The sequence below is a fragment of the Cinclus cinclus genome, chromosome 4, assembly GCF_963662255.1.
Source record: "Cinclus cinclus chromosome 4, bCinCin1.1, whole genome shotgun sequence".
In the NCBI taxonomy this organism is placed as follows: Eukaryota; Metazoa; Chordata; class Aves; order Passeriformes; family Cinclidae; genus Cinclus; species Cinclus cinclus.
In genome coordinates this window covers 10,086,788-10,103,456 of record NC_085049.1, presented here as the reverse complement: position 1 = coordinate 10,103,456, position 16,669 = coordinate 10,086,788, and the positions used below count along the sequence as shown (strand labels likewise).

The 16,669-nt window shown below is 35.6% G+C and overlaps 1 protein-coding gene across 1 annotated transcript in view; it reads right to left on the bottom strand.

Annotated features, from left to right (window-relative positions):
• CCDC146 (coiled-coil domain containing 146) overlaps positions 1-16,669 on the bottom strand; it is a 59,831-nt gene that overhangs the window by 9,991 nt on the left and 33,171 nt on the right. The window contains exons 4-13 of the mRNA XM_062490824.1: positions 13,193-13,250; positions 12,487-12,660; positions 11,825-11,898; positions 10,591-10,818; positions 9,512-9,698; positions 6,090-6,185; positions 4,905-5,075; positions 3,045-3,133; positions 2,764-2,928; positions 162-380 (exon numbers count right to left, since the gene is read on the bottom strand). Coding sequence (XP_062346808.1) covers positions 162-380; positions 2,764-2,928; positions 3,045-3,133; positions 4,905-5,075; positions 6,090-6,185; positions 9,512-9,698; positions 10,591-10,818; positions 11,825-11,898; positions 12,487-12,660; positions 13,193-13,250 — 1,461 coding nt within the window. The remainder of the gene's footprint in view (positions 1-161; positions 381-2,763; positions 2,929-3,044; positions 3,134-4,904; positions 5,076-6,089; positions 6,186-9,511; positions 9,699-10,590; positions 10,819-11,824; positions 11,899-12,486; positions 12,661-13,192; positions 13,251-16,669) is intronic.

The following is a 16,669-nucleotide window of genomic DNA, read 5'->3' as shown; positions in this document are numbered from 1 at the left end:
CAGCACTGGCAGTGCAGTGAGGGGGACTGGTCAGCACAACACTGCAGTGCCACAGACCTTTAGCAATCCTAGTGAGGAGTGCTCATAAGATGAAAAATATTGTTGCTTCATGAATGTCAAAATTAAATGCTACCTTAGATTTTACAAATTTAAAAATGTACCTCTCATTTTTTTGCTGAATAGCCCTTTCATAATTTTTGTGTAGCTGCAAAATTTCCTCTTCCATGTGTGTGGCTGCAGTAGTAAGTCTGTCAACATTCAAATACTTTTCCTTTTCTTTATGCTCTAGCATCTCTTGTACAACTTTGTTGTAATCCTTTTTGATCAACGCTTTTGTTCTCTCATTCTTTTTAATCTTCAGATAGTCTTCTTGCCATTTTCTTTAACATAACAGAAACGTGGAAATATTTTTAGTCCTTTCAATTTGAAATCAATTTCAGCAATTAAAAGCAGGGCTTAAATTTATTTCTCAAGCACACAAGGGCTCCTCTATGTCTCTGCTTCACAGAAGCTTTACAAGAAGAAGAAAGACTCTCTGAGATCAGGTTTCTTTTTCGCAAGGTCTTTCCAGCTTGAAAAGAACTGGATTCTGGCTCAAGAAAAATGCTATATAGGGAGCACTGCACTACAGCTCTTTTATTCTCTACTAGGTAGCTGAAGTAGCCATAAAAAATAAAGAGCATAGACATAAACTCTAAAGAAAAGTCTTAATGTGTAGAAATCCTGCCATTCTAGTTAAATTAAAAAAATTAAATTCTATTTAAAATAAAAATATCTAAATTATAATAAATAAATTATTATTTAAATTAAAATACTTAAGTTATTTTGCAACTCAAAGTTCTCCAAATCTATTTTTATGCAACAATGTATCACAACATTAACGCAAGAAAGAAAATTAGATTGCCTATTTGACAGATAAAAATACCCAGACCATAGTGGGAGGTTAGTGACAAGATCACATACAAATAAAGAACAGATTTCATTATTTCCAGCATCCTTGTTGATGACTGGATGATGGTCCCTCATTTAAAAGGCAGATTCTTATCACCAAATGGACTATTTGCTATCTCACAACACAGAATTTAGAGTTACTTCATTTGGTCTGTGTTACCATTTCTGGATGGAGACACAACTTTATCAACACTGGGAAGATATTCATGTCAACATACAAAAGAGATAGTGAAAGGAAAAGCAAAGTCTCCTGTTAAAATACAGAGCTGCAGATGAATTATCCTTCCCTGATGGGCTCCATCTTTAAATTGTTTATTTGCTGTATACGGGCAGGGAGCTGCTTTCTTTTTTTTTAATACCCCCACATATATAACACTTTGAGTACCACAGGGTATTACTGAATTTAGTTAAACTTCTTGAAGTCAAGTTTCAGACTGACAGTATAACAGTATTGCAGAAATGCAATGTGTTTCAAATATTTTTCTGAAAATTTCTTGCCTTACTTGGACTGATACTCTGTCTTCCAAATTGCACAGGTTGCAGTGAAGGCATTGCTAGTGATACTAAAGTCTATTATTACTGGAATTGAAAATATCTTTCATAGGCAAGAGAGTTATTGAAAATTCAATACCTCTGACTAGTTTTAAATCTAGTTTTGCAGAGTCCAAAATAACCTCTTGGATCTGTACCGAGTAGGGACATCAATAACAACATTTCTCTACAAAATTTATGTCTTAGCCATTTCTCCCCCTTCTTTCATCAACTGGGAAGGCCTCAAAAATGTTACTGCAAAATGTCATCTTGTACATCTTGACAAAATCACTTCAATCACTGAAGTTCCACTCCTTTATTAGCTCTCTCTAGCATGACTTTGAACCCAAATTCCTAGGGGGTTCACAAAAAATGCTTCGTGTATTCTTTGTCTGAATGAGCAATTTTTCGGCACCAAATAATGAAGTTTTCAGAAAATCAAGTTCTTTATGACTACTCAATTTTGGTTTTCTTGTTTTGCTTGCACAGCTGGCTATTCACTGTCTCCCTACTTGCCCAAGTGCAGATTTCCAAGACATTGAAATTCTGTCTATATTGCAGAATTTCATCACTAGAATGACAAAAATACATCCCCGCTAGGATGGCAAAAAGATATCCCCACTAAATAATAGTCCAGAAAAAAGAGAATCACAAGTACCAGCTATTCTGCCTCATTATACTTGCTGTGAATGTAACCTTTCATTTTGTCTAAGATTGTCTGAAAATTGAAGCCACATTTTATCTGAAATAATTGTTATCTAATATAGGTCAGTGTAAGTTTGAACCAAAATCCCCAATTTGTTCTAATTTCATAATTAGCTACATTCCTAGCTAGTGACTCATTTAATAGTCCCATGCACCACTTCATTAGGGAATCATATGTGTCAGACCTTTTTTTCTCTAAGGACAGCAAATATAAGTGCAATGGTGTTGCCCATATTGAATGAAATAGCACAATAATGCAAAATCTGAATGTTCCAAGAACTGTGATATAAAGGATGGGAAAGTAAGAGAGTATCCAAACTTCAAAACTACTTTCTGGCAAACAGTGATGCCCAAGCAGTGATGCCCAAGCTAGCTGTAGAGTGTTAGTGGGAGAAGAAACTGGAACAGATTATGGAGGAGTGTTTCTGAATGCCTTTGTTTTACTCAGATTTTAAAAATCAGGATAACTATCAAGGATGATACGGACATAATTAAAGATGGAATAAATTCCCTCCTAAGATTTTTTTCCAATCTTAAATTTCTATCATTGTGAATGACAGTGTACTTTAAACTCACCTGTCCCTGGTTATAATGGCATTCCTTAAGTTTTCTATATTATTTTCTAGTAATTTTACCCGGTTCTCAGCTTCCCTTGCTTTACACTGAGCAATACACATCAGTTGCATACATTTCTCCTTTTGAGTTTGCATAAAATCAAATATCTTAGCAAATCCTTGGAGTCTGAAGAAATGAGATGTGTGAAAGAAATAATTATTAGCATTTTCTGCATACATTACTTGAACAAAAGTTGCTTTAGAAGACATTTTTTGGATAAAATATTGTTACTATTTTCTTACTTTTTTTGCATTTCTTTTTTAATCTTTTTACAGATGATTAGTTCACGATCCTTTCTTTTTAGTTCCTTAAGAACACTTTGGAGTTGAATCTGAAATTTAAATAAAATTTAGTAAGCACTTTAGATATATTAGAGAAATGTCTTCAATGAAATTACTCAGAACAACACTTAGATGAGAAAAAGACAGTGAGGAGACATTATTATAAGAACTTTTTCTTATTATAATGAAATGTTTTTATTCCAACGACATAAAAAGTACAGGTTTTCCATTTATATTAAGCTTACAATTACTATTGGTAATGTAGATAATTTTATGCTGCATCTTAAATACTTGGTTCCCTCTATATGGAGTTTCACTCCTTCTATTGATCAGCCTGTCAAGTCCATCATTATATAATTATTTGGGATATGAAGCATTGAAACTGTACTTTACAAATAAAATTTCTTTTTTATTCAATTCTCACTTTTAAGCATTCACTGATATTTGAGCAGAATTGCATCCTGTTAATTTCTGGATCTTTTGACTCCAGTTGTGTTCAGTCCCCAGTAGCCTGGGCCATCAATCTTAAATCAACAGACCTTTTCTCCTCTCCCACTGGTATCAGGAGGAGGAGATTGGTATTAGGGAAAGCTGGTGGACAATGGGTTGCAACTTTGGGCTTGTCTGTGTGCTCCTGAATTTGTATAATTTTATTTATTTGCTCATGGACTGATTTTACTGAAGGTACAAAGCCTGACATTTGTTTATTTTTATAGACAGAGTTTTCCAAGATGGCAGAAGAATTGCTTATCTAATTTATCTGATTACAGACATATTTTGAAAAAATCAATACCTTGTTCCCATATAACAATTTGGTATTTAGTAGATTCTGTATGACATCACAGCACACATCATGTCAGAAAAATGTAGGCAGAAAATACAATGACTAGTCATAGGAAAAGTTTTCTCCCCCTCTTTCTCTAAATCAATATAATTATTTATGCCTTGAAATGTAACAGGAAAATAGAAATTTCTGCCTCAATATGGAATGAGTCGTAGTTCAGTTTCTAATGTTCATATATTTGTAAAATAAACCACAGAGTTTTACTTCTGAGAATCTCAGGTGAGGTTTTCTGCTATTCTGCTTCTCTTTCAGATTGTTTATTTTATCCCATGGGCTTGAAAGAAAATCACAATCTCAGAATCCGAGAATGTGTTGAGTTGGAAGGAGCCCACCAGGACCAAGACCAACTCCCAGCCCTGCACAGCACCATTCCCAAGAGTCACACCAGCTGCACAAGAGCACTGTCAAATGCTTCTAGAGCTCTGCCAGGTTGGTGCTGTGACCACTGCCCTGTGCAGTCTGTTCAGTGCCCAACCACCCTCTGGGGGAAAAACCTTTTCCTAATACTGAACCTAAACCTCCCCTGACACAGCTCCAGGCCATGCCCTCAGGTGCTGTCACTGTCACCACAGAGCAGAGATCAGTGCCTGCCCCTCCTCTTCCCCCCATGGGGAAGCTGTGACTGCACTGAGGTCTCCCCTCGGTCTCCTCCAGGCTGAACAGACCCAGTGCCCTCAGCCACTCCTCACACGGCTTCTCCTCAAGGCCCTTCACCATCCTTGCTGCCCTCCTTTGGACCCTCTCTAAATGTTTTTTTTAAATATCTTGTTTCAATTAAGGACTCGTACTTTAACATACTGCACTGCACCACAAATTGCCAATAAAACACCATGGTCTTGTGAGTTTCCAGTGTTCTGACGGAACTTCAAAACTAGGGTGGGAAATGAGTCCGCAGGGCTCTCCTCACTAGTCATTTAATTTCTCCCTATACCAACTGATACTTTTGAACGGTCTTTTAAATATATATTTTTTTTTACCTTGGCTTTCTGAACATTCCTGTATTTCAGTTGCTTCTCATCAGCTCTGAGACAAGCCAGCTGTGTAAGTGTGGATAACTCATTTCTGCATTTTTCCTGCTCTTTGAAAAGCAAGTGTTCTGCAGCAATGCATTCTTCTAACATGCGGGCATCCATGTCTGATATCATTTCCTAGAGAAGATTAAATTTAAATCCTAATGCAACAACGTATCTGTGTTGGCAAACCCAAAGTTGGAAATACTTTGGGTTTATCTGCAACTTAAACAAATATACAGACTACATAGATTTAAAACTGCAATAAATTATTGCTTTAAAACACTATGCACAATCCCTATAATATCATTTCAGAATATATTATCACTTAGCAACATTTCTGTTCCTCAGACTAACATCCTTCAGCTCTTGTCCACTGGGCAGAATGGATCTTTATAGCTGTACAATCTTTAAGTAAGTTCAGTGTCAGGTCTTGAGAAGGAGGTGAATGGAAGCTTCCTAGGCTCCATTGACTGCATGCCTGTCCATGGCACACGAGTTACATATCCCAGAGAATGACATGTAGGTATGGAATGCATATGCATCCAAAAACAAGTGGATTCCCACCTGATCATGTTAATGAATTTGAACAAAACACAAAAATGGATAAAAAAGAGAAAATGGATAAAAGGGTAAGAAGACAAGGAGGTTTGACCTTAAGAATTATATCTGAAATAGATTGCTTCTCATAAAGTAATTTATGTGGTGGCAAGTGCTAATGCTCTTATAATGCAGGCGTCTGCATTTCCACACTCTGTATGGCTGTGCTGAGTACAGACAGACAACCACCAATGACAGAGCTGTGAAGATGAAAAATCTTAATGTACAAATGCTCAATTTTTATTATCGCAACAAGGCATGGTTTAATATCCAAAGGAAATCTGGAACAATACATTTCTAGCTGCAACAACATTCAGAAAGACTTAAACTAGAAAGTAGTTTGCTTTGTACCTTCTAGTATGTGGCCAGTAACACAAAAAATTGTTTTTAAAAATGAAAGACAAGTGATCTTTAAAATTGAACAAACACTATTGTGTTTTCTCACCAGAAAGCTGCAGCTAGAAACTCTCAATTTTTTCTTCAGTCCCCTTATTCTCATGATAGGAAACCAATTGTCAAAATGAAAAAGTATGAGAAAGCAGAACTCAGCACCTGTTCAGCTAAACCTCTCTTGATCATTTCAATCTCCTCCTGCAGTTCTTGTCGTCTTTCTAATAATACCGCATTTTTTTTTGAGTTAATTTCTGCCTACAAAAATATACCAAGAACATAGTGATGTAAACAAAAAAGGAGGAAAATGTAAACTGTAGATACTGTATTAGAAGTAGCTACACAAATTAAGAAATTAAATTTCTACCCTCTTATAATCATTAGTACAAGAATGCTTCACGGAGTTCCTCAGCAACTTACTGAAATTTCTCGAATTTTTCTTTCAAGAACTATGAACATTAAACTTCACAAATTTAGGTTTATGGTTTTCAGCAACTAAACTGTCATTAGAAAAACAATTAACACAGAGAGAGTATATAAAAACGTCACCTAAATTCACAGAGGATTTTCAGAGTGAAATTCTGAACTTACTAAAGGAAAAAAAAAAAGAATTCACATCTACTTGGAATGGATATCACATTTTTTTCCTTTTGTCACTACAGTAGGATTTTCATTCGACTCTAGAAAATCAAAGCTAATAACAAACATTTCTGTATTATTTTTTCATGTACATTACAGGAAAATTCATTTATTCAATCATATTTTAACATTAAGTATGTGAAGGAATACATAAAAAAACCTACCTTTGATTAGAATATATCTGATCAATCTCACTATAGCTACTTACATGATATAACTTGTAAGACAAAAAGCTGTAGTGGCCTTACTGTGATTAACTTCACTTAAAAATTCTTTATGGTTATAAGAAGGCAAGAAATAAATGCATCAGGCTAACTATGAAGGCATATATTGCCTCTGTGTAATTGATGGGGATAAACAGTTTAGCAGGACCTGTTGTGACAGGACAAAGGATATTAATTTTAAAATAGAAGAGGGAGGATTAGATATAAGGAAGACTTTTGTTCAACAAGGGTAGTGAAACATTGGCACAGGTTTCCCAGAGAGCTGATTGATTCCCTGTCTCTGGAAACATTCAAGGCCAGGTTGGACTGAGGTCTGACTAACCTGATCTAGGTGAAAGAATCCCTGCCTACTGCAGGAGTTTGGACCAAATGACTTTTAAAGGTCCCTTCCAACCCAAATGATTCTAATTGCAAATCTGTAATTCATATGGATGGGAAAAAAATACATTTAACAACACACCTGGAAGACATTCAAAGATAATACACACAACCCTGTGATATCTTGCTTAGATCTCAACCAGACGTTAGAGTTCAAAACACTATAAATCAATACTAGGTAGATATAGGTAGATATTTTGCACTCGTCAATTCACTTCAGTGATAGTATTGTAAAATTAAATGCTGTTCACTTGCTTTATGGGAAAGGGAAACAAGAGACACAGTAAAGGTCAACGTGTGGAGTTAATTTAGTTGCAGCTGCCAGCTCTGAGATTTGATTTGATTTAGGTTTACTAAAATGTCAGTAAAGTCTCTCCTAAGAAAGTGACTTTCAGTCTTTTGGTGGGATCAAAAAGAGTTTTTCTGTGGAACATACATTAGTTACCACTTCTGCTATGTAAAGGTAAAAAGCTCACATAAACATCTTTAATCCATTAAGGACTTTTGTTCATGTAAGGCAGGACTAAACTTAAGCACTTTTGGCTGTCTCTGCATTGGCCTGACCAAAGAGAAGGTCTGCATGGAGAGGAGCAGCAGTTCTCTTTCACACACAATGCTGGTGTTTAGCAATAGCTGACCTTTCACAACTTACTAACAGGAAAAACACATTTGAAGGAAGTGTTCCTGTAATTTCCTTATTCTACAAACCAGTCGTTCTGCACTTAGCATATGATTCAAAAGAAAAAATTTGGGGAACCACACTGATGTACTGCTGCTTCTGCAATCACATATTTATACAAACAATTAATTATTGGGATTTTTTTCACCTTGAATCACAATGAATAAATGTTGTTTAAGTAGTTTTAGAAAAGTTTTAGGTAGTTTTAAGTAGTTAAAGAAATTCTATCTACATAAAATACCGTTTTTAAATTTTTGTTTAATTGTTTTAAATTTTTTGACTTCCAAGTCTTACAAATGAAAATTGTCCCCATATAGCAAAAGCCAAGCAGAATCAAGCTGGCCACTTGACTTTTCCTTACTGCAGTACTGTATTTCAACTGGCCACCGTGCAGAGGAGCAGAGATTTCACATTTTCTCTTCTAACAGAGCCGGGAAAGGAATTTGAAAAAACATTGAGCATGGGGGGATGGGCTAAAACAACTCCATTGCTGTGGCCTATTTGCATTAGAGTAGTATCCTACAGCTGCTGGAGTAAAATACTGATTGGAATTCCACTTCTGTCTCTCATGGCACTCCTTTTCCCCTTCTCCTCATGATGATGCTATTTCTAAAACACATACGAAGTCTTTCCCTTCCAGAGGGTGAAGGAATTGGGCTGGGCTGGGTTTGGATCTCACTCCAGACTGTGAGCTCTAACCACAGCTGCTGGTGAGTTATGGCATTTGATTTTAGCATTACATGTTTTTAAACAATTGTGGTTCTCCATAAAGGAACATTTCCTCAATGGAACACATGCAAAAATACCATCTCCCAGATTCTCTTAGCTGATACTGAACAGAAACTCTTCAAGCTTTAAGATCAAAGCCCGGTATATGAGTCAGCCCTTTAATCATTATTTCAGGAAATTCAATCCAAAACTTTGTTGTGTGGTTATAGAGCTTTCCTCCCCCCTCTCAGGTGAGCTTATATTACTTGGTAATACACACGTGAATTCAGGAGGAATTTCAAGGCAGCCAAAAATATTTTTAAATAATATTAAATATTATCAAGAAATAATTGGAGTTGTTTAAATAGCAAAGCTAAGTATATATGAGTTTTGATACGTATAGATATTTTTTAAAACTTTACAATTATGTAAGACTCTTTTTCTGCCCTGAATTGCTTAAAAAGACCAAGAAAAATTTGAAGGACAGTGTCAAGGTAGGAAACATCAAGTGATGTGAAAAAATATTCACCTGACTAAACTAGATTAATTTTATATGACTTAGAATCTAGACTGAGCAAGGAGCAAGTATAGGAGAAAATATACATAAGAAAGAGAGAATGGAAGAACCAGTAATGAGAGAAGAAAAATATAAAAAATTTATAGACAAAATAAATTTTTAAGAAATAACTGGAAGCAGAAAAGAAAGAAAATGCTTTGAATACACAAGCAGAATGGCACTTCCCTTTAAAATTATCATAGTCAAAAAGACTACGTAAAACAGAAAAGAGTAAAGCATTATTGAAAGAGGAATGGGTGAAATACTAAAACAAAGAGGAAATGAGGAAGTGAAATAACAGTCTTCTCCCCTTTCCCCTTGGAGAGCTGTCAAGAGATTGCACAGAAGTATTTCTTACAAGAAAACTTACAGTCTTTATGATCAATGCATTCATACAGACCTCTGATTTGAGTCTTTTATGCTTTGCCTTATCTCCTTCCAATGAATCCCAAATCCCTTTCAGTTGTAACTCTATCTTTTTAAGACTTTTCAGTTCTTTGTCTTTCTGTGTTTGATGGTGACTGAGAATATCTTGCTGCTTTTTGTTCTCGAAGATGCATTTATTTAAATTATTTTCCAGAATTTGTCTATATAGATAGACACAGAATTTTAGAAACAGGTAACTTAATCAAGGCATATATTCAAACAAACACAACTATTTTAATGGGTTTTGGGTACCTCATCACTATGGATCAGCAAGACAAACTTGTAAACTACTAAAAAAAATTACCTAAAAATGTGGCAGTACCTTAATTATGTCAGGTCTTACAGTCTGTTCTACATCTGCTAAAAAAATATCAGGGAATCTAGTACATATAGGAAGAAGTAAACACATCTTTTAGTATGAGGGAATATTTCCAAATAAGATGCCATGGGCCCTTAATACAAAGCTTGAAAGACAAAAGCACTGTTGCTGAGCATATATCCAGATATACAATTATCCATCTCCCTCTGCAAAGGAGGAATCATTGGAAGCTTGCCTTCAGCCTAACAGTTTATTTTACTTTACCAAGTAAGTATAAAATCATAAATGAAGGGACTACTAAAGAGATGATTAACCAATCCCCACTGAAATTCAGGACTACATGAGGGCATGTATCTATGATCCTCATTTGAAAATGAAAATACTGACATATTTTATTTTTCTTCAATTTACTTTCAGTGGGTTACACAGGAAAGAGAATATGTGCACTAAAGAGATAAACCCTCTAAAATATTTCACTTTGAAGAGCAAAATCTCACAGGATTTTATCAAACACTTATGCTTTTTGATGTTCTTCTTCAAGCCAAATCTTAGAATCCAGATTCCAAATTTTTATATCAACATTTCTGAAGCTGAAAATCAAGCCTGATCATTTATAATATGCACTGGTTACAGCATAAAACTTGAAAATAGAAGCAACAGCAGAAAAAAGAATAGACTTTTGAGAACAGAGAATCATTCACTCTTTCCATGTGGCACATGTCTCTTACTCTGACCTGTCTGATAGGACAGCTAATTCCTTCTCTGCACTAATTTCTAGTAATTTTGTCAAAGCAGCGCATTCTCGTTCATTCTTTTGTATCAAAGTTTGTCTCTCATTCAATTCCTTCATTACATCTTCTTTTTCTTGCAAAATCTCTCCAGTCCTTTTTTCAGTGGCTTTCAGGGTTCTATTCAATTTTTCTATTTGGTCATTAAGGGCTTCATTCTTCTTCTCTGCATCACTGTGGATATATTTTAACAAAGCAGTAAGTGTTAAATTTCCACATGCATATTTAAAAGACAAAATATAAGTTGCCAGTTTTTGTGGACATACAAAATAATTTCACAAATATATGTTAAATGCTTGTTAAAGCAGACATTGAAAAACCTTCAAATTCCAATACAGTCCAACAATAAAATTGCAAATAGACATGGGGATAACTGACATCTTAGCACCATGACAGTATTCAAAAGAGTTCTAGTGAACTGATTTCTGTCAACATTACTAGGTACATGGGTATGACACTCTGGGAACCCTGGTTAGTTTATTCTGTTATGCGACACAAATATAGTCATTTAAATATCTCATTAATAGCAATTTGCACAATGTAGGTGTTAGAAATTGCTTCTCTGTGACACTATAGAGCAAATTTCTTAAGATTTATGATGGCAGAGTTGCATTAAGCAGAGTAGTGAGGAAAATATAGAAGAAAATTATTATATAAGTCTTAAACCTCAAGCAGTTTATATGTTACAAATAGGGACTGGAAGCAGGAGACACAGACTTCAATGTAGCCCTGTTTACAAATGGAGTACAAAACCTATCATTCATCCAGATGGCAATTGGACCTCTGGGATCTGTGAATGACCTGGCTGAAACTGCACAGTGCTAATTTGATTTTACACTTAGAGAAAACAGCACATGCCATGTTTCAGAGGAGAGGAACCCCAGCTTCACAAGAAAGAAAGAAAAGGCTGGCCTGCTGGCTTGCATTTCCTCTGATGAAGCATTAGAGACTGCAACTCATGTCTGGACCTTACAGCAAAGCAGCTGTGACTCCACAGTGGGTACAGAAGGACCAAGGCAGAATGGGTTTCCAGCTCAGGCCACACTGTCAGCTGTGGAAACGTTCGTTTGAATGTTGATCATAATTTTAATCAACAACCATCCTCAATCATTTCTATAACCAAGGGATGAGAAGAAGTCATACATATACATATATACATAATGATATACTAAAAACATACATTTTTTTCTGATTCAACTTCTCAGTTTCTTTTGCAAGTTGCTTTGGAACACCAAGGATTCTAACTAGCTCAGCCTAGTAACAAAACAGAAAGGTTTGATTAATAGCCTCAAAAGCTGATGAGTTTTCATAGCAGTAATATTCATGTAGAACTGCTGTGAAAATCAGTAGGAAATATTTTTTAATTCCTTGAGCTTTTCCCAGAGAATTGTAGCTGCCACTTTTAAAACTAAACATTGATGTTTCCAATTTTAGCATGTCTTCAAGATAAAAATTTTGCTTGAATATTATTAATATTAATCTTATTATGCTATTTATATAATGCAAAGAGGTAGACTCAGGTATGATTTTAATACTCAGTGCAAATCTGTATTAACTGTAATCAGAGCAACCTACAATAACACAACATAACTAAGATGTCTTTACAAAAAGCACTTTTTAATGAAAACCATGACTGTTAGTATTTCCTAAAGGAGTAATAAGGATATGGCACAGCAGCAGGTTTCACACCTGTTGGGAAATGGCCTAATATTTAATAAAATGACATAATGAATTTGAAATGACAAAATCCAGAAGACTCACTGCTCCTCTAGGCAAAACATGTACACACACACACATGCACACGGACTCACAGGTACATAGGCACAATTAATTTTGTGTTACTTTTAAATAAGTCTGCATCTCCTGAAGCTTTTCCATTTCTTCCTCATCTGTTAATATCAGCTTTTCCTTGGATGAAACAGCTTCTTTTATTGAATCAATTTCTGCTTTCCTCTGGATTACTTCTTTGCCGAGTTCATCACAATTTTCTTTCAAGTGTTTAATTTTACTGTCTTTCTTTAAAAATGAAATAAAAGACTAGATTAATTGTGTTTTCCCTTTCACATTTTGCAGGCTTCTGATAACGTAGACTCACTAACATTGAATGATGATAACATCTTTAGTGACAAGATATGAAATGCATATTTTACCAGATGTGTGTTTGTTCTATCAGTACTAACAGAATTTTATTTCCAACAAAGCCACATAAATTCCTCGGGATTTATGATTACAAATGTATTTTTCATCTTTGACCCAAAAGACTGCAGCTATCTTTTGCAGTATCCATTTGCTGAATACAGGAGCACAGAAACATTTTCTTGAGTAAACAAAAAAATCCAGATATTTTCTGAATCAGTTATTTTTTGCTTGACCTAGTTATCAAAATTGATAAGAAGCCTATAAAAATCTATTTTTTTAAAGTCTATTTTTCTATGTATTCTAGTTTAAATAAACTCCAGACATGCACACTGTGAAAATATTTTCAGTGGATTTTTTTATGTTAGTTGACAGAACACGAAACATTGCTTTTCTCATGATCTGTACTTACCTTTTCTTTTGAAATTTTTTCATATTCATTTTCAAGAAGTTTTTTTTCTTCTCGCAAACTATAGTAAAAATCAAAGCAGAACCAAATATATTAGTAATAGAATAATCATTACTGTAATATAGTAAATGGTAAGAAAGTATGAAAGCCTATCCTGTGTTAGACTAAAACACACAGTGAATTTACATGAAAGGTGGTCAGATTTAAAGTTTGCTAACTGGTGACTGGGGGTCGTGAAGAATTGGCTGTATATATGGAGGTGCACACATCTTTTTCTACAGTGCACACATCTAAACATTTGAACCTGATTTTTCTTAGTTTGACCACCTCCTGCAGGGGTGCATGAATGAGGCATTCATGCCTTACTCACCCTTGTCTTTTACTAGTGGCACCTTACAGCCACAGTTCCTCTCAACCTCAGGAAACAAAGTGTTAACATGGAAATGTGGCAAAAGGAAAGAGGAGGTGGGTAATAAATAGCCACAAAGACATCAAATATTAATAAAAAGTGCTGTTGCTAGTGAAAAACCTTCTTCCAATGAATGTTTTCACATACACATTTACTCTTGAGACAAATGTAAGTGAAGCTCCTCAAATCTGGGCTGGATCCTGTGGGAAAAAAATCCTCAACAGTGGCAGGGGTTATAGGCTAAGCCAAAGGAATATGGTAGAAAAGTAAATTGAATAGCCACAGTGACCTTAACCTGTATCCAAAATGAAATTGCAATTTAATTTCAGGCAACAATAGGGACAGATGCTAAAGAAGTGAAGAAGGAAGAAAGGAAAAAACAGGAAAGATCTTAGATCTTGTGGGTATTTAGTAACGCTGCCATGAGAAAGATGAATGAATGACTATAAAAAGGAAGCTCAACCAACAAGCTTTTTGGATTTACAACAGGGAGCTTCTTGGTAGCAGGTAGATAAATACTGCCAAATACAAAAAGATTATCCCTACTGAAGGTACATCTATATATCCCCAGTGCGTGCACAGAACAGTTCTGCACCTACAGTAGGTAAATAGGTTACAGCCATCTGTATACCATCACAACCAAAAAAATGTAACTGAGTCACTGTGCTATTCACTGGGAACAAGGGGGCAGTTTCTTGCAGTGCAATTAGTACCTACAGTGACATTTCAGAGTCTCAGGCTATAAAGAAATAAATATTGCATCTAAGGAATGGGAGGAACAGACAAATCCTCTGTCCCAGGAATAGCAAAAAATCAACTTCAGTGCTTAAATTTTTAACTCCAGTGGGAGGATGTGTTGGTCAAGTTTTGTTGAGACCCGGGGCAGTCTGGTAGAATAAATAACTCTTTAAATTAGGGAAGCATTAAGAGAAAGTTGACCAACTTCCATAAAACAGGTCTGTCACTTGGTGTGTAACAATGGCAAGGGACTCCTGGGCATCCCCACCCACCCAATGCAGCTATCACTGTTACCTCATAATCTGGATAATGCAGAAAAGAGGCAGCTGATTGCTATTTTTATTTTTTTTTTTAAATTCTGAAGCCTTCCAGCAGCCGTGCAACACTTTTATGGTGGTGGTTCAGGTTACAGAAAGTGTGTGGTCATGGGAACAGAGATCAGTCTCCCAGCAGCCATCCTCATGGAGGACCATCCCTAGGACCTTATGCTCAACTCTTAAGCAGTGCTGATTTAAGACTCCCTCCTCCACTGCACCACCCCCACTCTCTCAAAAAATTCTTTCTAATACTTGAGTTCTCCAACAAAAGGAGTGAAGCTTTCACCTGGAAATCACAGGTGATACATTTCTAGCTAACGAAAGGAAATAGTGGAAAAAAAAAAAAAGAGAACTGGGTTGGTGGTGTTGCAATATAAACAGAACAAAACAAAACAAAAGAACATCTCTCCCATGAATAAGAAGCTCTGGCTCTGATGAAGAGCAAGAGAAAATAGACACAGAGTAGATGTTGTTGATATACAGCCTGTATGATATTTGTATGGGCAGACTACAAGTATGCCTCTACAGGTACTGGTAAAGTCTAAAAACTAATTTGAATGCCATTGTTTGAACACTCAGACTGAGTGAGTTTGTGAAACAAAATTGTTTAAAGAAAAAAGTTGAATTTAAAGCAATCTTCTCCCAAAACTGATAAAATCAATAAAAAAAAAATCAAAAATTCCAAAATCATATTCCAAACCCATTTTGGCAGTAATCCTAATTGAACTCCTTGGGACTGGCCTAATCACACTAAGGATAATGAGTGTCTACTTTGCACAAATACCCATAACTGTTTGAGTGCCACAAAATTTTATTAAATAAGTCCTGTGCAAAATGATTAAAGAGCACTGCATGGCTTGTGATTAGTCCGTGCTGTGCCCTCTTTCATATCACACTGGACGATCAAAAGAGCAATACCAGAGATCAGGAGGGACAGCAAAGTTGACACTATTTTCATTTTGTCACATTCCTCACTCATGAGGAATTCCTGTGGAACCATTCCAGTTTCACAACAAAGACCTTTCCATCCAGCAAAAGTAAAATGATTTGAACACTTCATTTTCTGTGACATAAACAAAGGCAACAGCGAATAACAAGGGCCAAGCTACCTAAATAACCAGCAGACCAACTACTTCCACACAAAAACCAGTGGAGGTGTGAAAAGAAAAAATGGGTAAAAAGAAAGAAGTCAAATCTCTCCCTTTTGAGCAATGAGTTTGATCCAGCTGCCCATAGCTAGGAGTCAAGCAGCTCTATGCTAAAATCCTGGGCTTCCTTACTGTCAGGGATAAAAAGTGGGACCTCCAAAGGGCAGTTCATCTCACATACCAGGTGACTGCTTTAGGATGATATAAATTACCAGAGGAAGGTAACATATATCTCCCTGTGGACTCTAAAGGGGAGGCATGGTGATTAACACACATTTAGAAATCAAATAAGATTCTTTAAAGAAGTTTGGTCTTTGATTTAATAGATGAACACAGAAGCTTAATGTAAGATAAGCAGAGATATTTTGGTCTTTGCATTTAGCCATTCAATCTTTTAATCTGTGTTATATGGATATCACCCTCATGACTGTTTTACTTAGACATCAATGACAACAAACAAAACAGCTGCAACTGGTATTAGGCATCTACATGCCCCATATTTTATAGCCCTTCCCTGACAGATGTATTTTTCACTATCGTGGATTTTATTTTTATCATCATTATACCTCTAATACACAAAATGGAAAGAAGATAAAACTCTTAAGTTTAAGCATTAATATGTACAAATGTTTCTAAAATTTCTCTCCTTACTTTCATGAAGCCTATTAACAGTACTGTATATGAAAAGCTGTCATAGATGCAGTTGTAATGAGTTAAAAAAAGGCAGTTGGAAAACTGGGCCATTAATAAAAATACATTCCAGATTTTTCCCTGAGAGACATTTACAGCTGCAAGCTGACACAGAAATAAAAAAAAATAAATAGGACAGAGAGATGAAGAAATGTAGTGGTAGTTGTCAACAGAAGTC